Source organism: Bidens hawaiensis, unplaced genomic scaffold (assembly GCF_021521415.1).
Source record: "Bidens hawaiensis isolate Kalapana, Puna unplaced genomic scaffold, B.hawaiensis_p1.1 tig00025975_1, whole genome shotgun sequence".
NCBI classification, from domain to species: Eukaryota; Viridiplantae; Streptophyta; class Magnoliopsida; order Asterales; family Asteraceae; genus Bidens; species Bidens hawaiensis.
In genome coordinates this window covers 201,644-208,237 of record NW_027494172.1, presented here as the reverse complement: position 1 = coordinate 208,237, position 6,594 = coordinate 201,644, and the positions used below count along the sequence as shown (strand labels likewise).

Genomic DNA, 6,594 nt, shown 5'->3' with positions numbered 1-6,594 from the left:
GTTTAAGGAAGCTATGAAGAGAGAGTTTTGTCCCGAGCATGAACTGCAAAGGCTCGAGACGAAGTTTTGGGAGCTGAAACAAATTGGTGGTGATAACTCTACTTACTCGAACCGATTCAAGGAACTGAACCGGGTGGTACCTCATCTTGTAACCACGTTGTCCAGCAGTATCCGCATGTATATCTGTGGACTACCTACTATTTTTCGTGACACGGTTGTCAGTCGAGACCCCCTCACACTGGAGGAAGCTATAACCCTCGCTGCTTCCTTGACTGATGATCATGTTTGAGATGGTACACTGTTCCGAAAGGACTCCAAGCCTGCTGCTGAAAAGAGTAAAGCCGAATCCTCTATTGATGCTAAAGCCGACCCTAAGCCTGCCCAAAACAACAACTCTAACTGTTACCACAAGAACAACAACAATGGCTAAAAACGCATGACTCATCACCAAAACTATGCTATGAACCAACCCAACAACCAAGCCCCTAACCAAAATGCACCCAACAAGAAGCCGTATAATGGACCGCGCCCACTGTGCTTCATATGTAACCGCCATCATCCCGCATCAACCACTTACCGTCTTTGCACTTCGTGCAACCATTATGGGCATCTTGCCAACAATTGCCGTGCACCTCCAAATGCACGAGCCGCTCCTCAGCAACCCGCACCGTCTGCTCCTCGAGCTGCTAATAACCCCCAAGCTCAAGCCAGTGTTCCAAATACTCGTGCTTGCTACCATTGTGGAGATCCTAGTCATCTCGCAATATGTGCCCATTGCTAGCCCGTGCCAATCAAGCCCATGTGATGCCTCCGCCGTATTATGCTCACCAGCCCAAGTTGTTCCCGCACCATACTACACTAGCCAAGCCTACCAGGTCCAAACTTACCAACCCCCCGATCTCTCAAAGCTTTGCACCTCACACCTATGCTCCTCAAGTTCCGCAACTTAAGGCTCCACCGACTTCTACTGCTCAAGTCCCTGCTATTCAAGTCATCTGACTAATCAAGCTGCACCAACTCCTCAAGGTTCGAATGGTCTTGCCTTCATGATGAATGCGAATCAAGCCCAAAGCTTAAGTGATGTGGTGAATGGCACGTTCTCTATTAATAACCATTATGCTTCCGTGTTATTCGATACTGGTGCCGATAAGAACTTTATTTCGTTAGACTTTGCATACATTATTGATAAGCCTTGGGATAGGTTGTCTAAGTCCATTACCATAGAAGTAGCAAATAGGAATTCGATTACTATCAATTCGGTTATTCGAGATTGCGTCATAGTTCTTAATAAGGTCAAGTTCCGTATAGATCTTATTCTGATGCAAATGGGGAGTTTTGATGTTATAGTTGGGATGGATTGTTTGACTTTAAATCACGTTGAGGTAGTTTGTTTTGATAAGTTCCTTCGTATACCTCTTCAAGATGGTCGTATTTTTAAAGTTTTCGGTAGTACGTCTGCTTCTAAGCTTAATCTCATGTTGTGCTTTCAAGCTCAACGTTATTTGCGTAAGAAGTACGTTGCCTTTTTGGTGCTTGTGGTGGAGAAAGATAACGAGAAGAAGAAGATTCAAGATATTCCTATTGTGCGCGATTTTCCCGACGTCTTTCCTGATGACGTTGTTGGACTTCCTCCTTCGTCAAGTCGAGTTTCACATTGATCTCGTACCTGGAGCTAATCCCGTGGCTAAAGCACCCTATCGTCTTGCAACGTCCGAAATGCAAGAGCTGTCGAGCAAACTACAAGAACTCTCCGATAAGGGTTTCATTCGCCTGAGTTTTTCTCCTTGGGGCGCACCTGCTTTATTTGTGAAGAAGAAGGATGAATCATTACTTTTTTTACACTACCGGTAAAACGTTGAGGGGTAGCCTCCTCCTAAGCTATGTACGCCACTGCCCGCCATTGGAGGATTCCTCCGATTCCAATTTAACAAAATTTCCCCATCTCTTTCTTTACATCTCTCTGCCACTAGACAATCTTTGGAACTTCCAAAGAGAACAAATTTAGGTAAAAGTTTTTTAAGGTTGTTCAGCTAGTAAGCATTCTACCAAAAACGAACTTTTTCCCTGTTTTTTACTACACCTTTGATTTCTTTGGAGATAAAGACATGCGAAGACACCAACATGTTGTTTGTCTTAGCAATTGATTCCCAAGTTCCATTAAGTTTTTATTATTGTAGGGAATAACTGTTCATGTTCTAGAAATATGCTGGATGGCCCCAATGGCTCTTGTCCATAAACTACCTTCTTCTACCTTGATGCTCCATCACCATCTCGCCAAGAGAGCCAGTTTGAGTCTCTAAGTGGACACAAACCTAAAGGATTTGAACTCATTACTTCATTTTTGAAAGGCAAATACCATACCATGCTGCAAAAAACAATACCCTGTGCTTCAAAAGTTGCACGCCAAGTACAGTAAGCTTTTATGAGTACAAAGAATGTTTGCAATTAATATCGTAATAATATTTTGAATTTTTTCAGCTAAGGATTTGAACTCGTTACTTCATTTTTGAAGGGGCAAATACTATACACTACTTGGTAATTGGTTTCACTCAATGTACTATTTTAGTTTTCTTTACTTTATTTGTCTTCTTCTCTTAAAAGCTGAAAACGAATCCAAAGTTTGAAAAATGTTGATTTAACTTTTTTGTTTTTACATTTCTCTCCTTTGCATTTTCTCTACACTTAAATAGCTCTACGGAGACAAGTTAAAAGAGAAGTTACATAAAAACGTTGTCGCACACTCCGATCAACAGAGAAAGCTTGTTTTGCCGGAAGGTTACGAGAACCCCGGACCCTCACAAGAAAATAAAGGAGGGCACATTTAGCACCATCCCTTATTGTACGCAACTAAATTATATATTTCTCGCTCTAAAATATCTCACATCCATATCCTTCTATAATTTTTTTATTGAAAATTAGAATCCTTATTTTATTTTTGAGAGAGAATTTATTGACATAAAAATTCATATTGTCATGGTAAGTTACTACTTTTAAGTTTAACACATTAAAGTTGGATTTTTGTTAATAATAACAGATATTCTCAAATAATTATATAGAATGAATTAATCAATTGCACCAAATTAAACCATTTATTTGTAGTAACAATAAACAATATACGTACTTAAAAAAGAAATCTCTCTCTTTATAGCATACAAATTTGCTCATGGACGGTGCATAGTTTAAATTTAAAGATTTGTTTTTGAAAACGCAGTAATTTGATTGTCATAAATACCAATATTTTACTATAATATATATATATATATATATATATATATATATATATACTTTTCTATTCATTCAGTCATTTAAACCCTTTTTCCTCCAAGAAACAAAAAATTGTAAGTTTGTAACGATGCCTTCTTTGTCACTCTATAAAATTGTTTTGGTTTTCTCGGTTATTTCGGTTTTCTCGATTTTTGCTATGTCAAATACCGAACACTGTCTGGGACCGTACGAGTTGGTTCACCAAGTTTGTAAGAAACTAAACAAGCATTTCTGCATGGGGGTTTTAAAATCCGATACAAGAAGTAAGTTTGCAAAAGACATCACTATCCTTACCAAGATCGCGCTTAACGTAGCAACCAAAAACGCTACCAAGACCCAAGATTACTTCCTTGGAGTGAAAACAGGAACTCCGGCTGTGATGGAAACTTTAAAAGATTGCATCAACCGGTATAAAAATGTGATCTCGATTTTCAAGGGTTGTCTAAAAGAAGAGGATTATTGTTCGGTCAGTCGTGAGCTGTCCTATTTTGCTGGTGCCAATGTTTCAATGTGTCAAGGTGATGCGAATTGGAATGGGGCTTATCGATCATTTATAACAACTAGTAATACTGTCACCCAAGATTTTGTTGATCTTGGTGTATCATTGGCAGAGCTTCTGTGTGTACCCCAAACAGGAGCTTAATCCTATATACTAATTAAACTGTTAAGATCATAAGATTATAATATTAATATTCTATATTTTAGCTTTCTTCTATATTGTTTAACTCGTTTTCGAATCATCCACATTAATTGATGTTATATATTTACAACGATGCATCAATGATACATGACATGACGACGAGTTTATAATTTTGCTTTGTGACATTGATATATAGGTGATATGGCTTATAATAGCGTGCCAATTATATATTGCAAATAGTTAAAAAAATATTTAGTATCTTAATCTTATAAGCAAAAACCCTAACTATGATATCCATAAGATAACTATGTATTAAAAATAAAAAGATATACTCAAGTGATAAAACTTAATTCCAAAATTTTAACCTAGAAGCTAAACCTTAATCATTGTCATCTTGTTAGAGTTGCGTGGTATTGCTGTATCGGTTTTATTCAAACTGAAAACATTTAATTAAGATCAGTCAGTAGTAGCATGGTCTAAATCTATCGGCATACGAACACATGAACTTAGACAACCACATTTAAAAAGATGATGTTTTTAATAGACTTATATTAAGAGAATATCTTTTACAATGTAATAATAATAATTATTATTATTATTAGAACCCGTGTGATGCACGGGAAACTCAAAAGAAATACAATTAAACTACAAATATTAAACGGTTAAATTAAAAAAACCATAGATTTTATCAAATTAAATAGTTTAATAAGTTCAAATTATATTTTCTAATGGAATATTCATAAGAATACGTTGTGCATTCTCATGTAATTTTTCTTCATAGTCACGAAAAAAATACACTTAGTGATTTTATAAGTTTGTAATTATATTTTTAATAGAATAACGAATTCTAACAAAAGATGATAAGATGCTTCATTATAAATGACATAAAAAGAGATCATATATAAAATTAGCATGACTAAAACACGCTTTTGTATTACATATTTGAAAGAGATAGATGAGAACTTCATGGATCCATGGATGTTGAATGAATACATGAGAATACAACTGCTATTCATTTATAATTTCTTCTTGTTTTTATCTTCTTAAGCCTATAAATATCGTTCACTATTTTTTTACCGCATTCATCTTTTACACTGAAAAACGTTTATAAATTGATTTAATAAAAAAAAGGTAGATATGATTTCATTAAAAATTTAAATATTTTTATTATACTTACATAAATAACAGCATATTTATAATCTCTATAATTTAGGTAATTCATTATTTGATTAAATAATTGATTGATATACTTTGGTTACACTGATATAAATAAGTTTTCACTAAAAATAGGAAAATAATTTGAGCGGGAAATTTTGACTGAGAATGAATCTTCAAGTGACATGTGTTCCAGTTATTTTACTTTATTAGAATAGGTAGATGTAGATAGGTAGATTATTTATTATTGTGTATACCTCTATCCTAAAATATAAGATTACAAGACTTTGTATATGTTGCAAATATCAATGAGAAGGCAAGGATGATCAATTGAAAATATTCCCTTGAGTTCTGACTGTTTTTGTATATCGAACATAATGAAAGAGTGTCTTCTAAATACAAGATCAAGCCAATGTGGAGCGTCTATAATTTAGGAGCGTTTTCAATTAATCAACTAAAATAGAAAACAATGATCACAAATGAGTTGTTGAGCAAAAGGTTTGGAGTGCAGCAACAATCATTTCTCCATGAGGACATAGATCAAGTAGGGGAAGCCCAAAGCAAATCCGAGATTGAGGAAGCCCATATGAAAGATTAAGAGAAAAGAGAACTAGAGAAAAGTATTTTAAAATTGAAAACTAATAAAGGTAAATCTAAATTGCCTCTCAATTTGATAATCCAAACATGTTATATAAAAATAATTTATTAATCAGAAAAACGTGATTCTTGGCCACCAATCAGGATATCCATTTTCCGTAACTCTAAGTGTAAACACATCGATCAAGAAACAATTCAATGAGAAGATATCATATGTTTACACAAGAGAATCATATACACATCAGAAAAATAACATGGCTTTTAAGAATTGAGATTCACGTTTAAATGACAAGACTTGTGAAAAACTTAAAGATAAATTAAACTTGATCAAGGATTTTTACAACTTTACAATATAAACTTTTATTTTAAAAAATATAAAGACTAATTTGAAATAAGAAAAAACTTTTTACACCTTTAAAAATAAAAACAAACATGATTCAATCAAAGTATTATAAAAATATCGGATTTTGATAATAAAATCTCTGACTTTTATAAAAGATGAATCAGAAGATTCTATACAAGACTATCAAAAGCATATTTGATAAAAAAATCACACGATGTCTAAACGCTCCTTTATTTTTAAGACAAAATTCATATGACTTTTAAGAAAAGTCTAATTCATAAGATTCTACAAGACAATCACAACATATATATCCGTAACACCACAAGGCTTTTAAAAACTCATAAATTAGCTCATAGTAGATCATGTGAGTTGTCCATGTTCAAATCCTGCATCGCTCATTTATGTCATAATACTTTATTAATTTTTTTTAAAGTTAAACAAAATTTAATTAAAAAATAATATAAGGATTGTAAATTAATTAATGTTTTAAATACATATAAATGATCTTTTTCTCTCCCCTGTATAAACTCACATCTAATCAACACGTTTAAGAATAAATTTTTGTTTAATGACATCAAGGTACGTATATAGTGGT

The 6,594-nt window shown here is 33.8% G+C and overlaps 2 protein-coding genes across 2 annotated transcripts; both read left to right on the top strand.

Moving 5' to 3' along the window:
- Positions 1-1,049: 1,049 nt before the first annotated feature.
- On the top strand, positions 1,050-2,300 carry LOC143572585 (uncharacterized). Its single transcript, XM_077057708.1, has 2 exons — positions 1,050-1,583; positions 2,178-2,300. The coding sequence occupies exons 1-2, from the start codon at positions 1,050-1,052 to the stop codon at positions 2,298-2,300; spliced, it is 657 nt and encodes a 218-aa protein (XP_076913823.1).
- A 1,052-nt stretch (positions 2,301-3,352) lies between these two features.
- LOC143572584 (uncharacterized) lies at positions 3,353-3,907 on the top strand. Its single transcript, XM_077057707.1, has one exon. It carries the CDS (start codon positions 3,353-3,355, stop codon positions 3,905-3,907), a length of 555 nt encoding a protein of 184 aa, XP_076913822.1.
- The last annotated feature ends 2,687 nt before the right edge of the window (positions 3,908-6,594 follow it).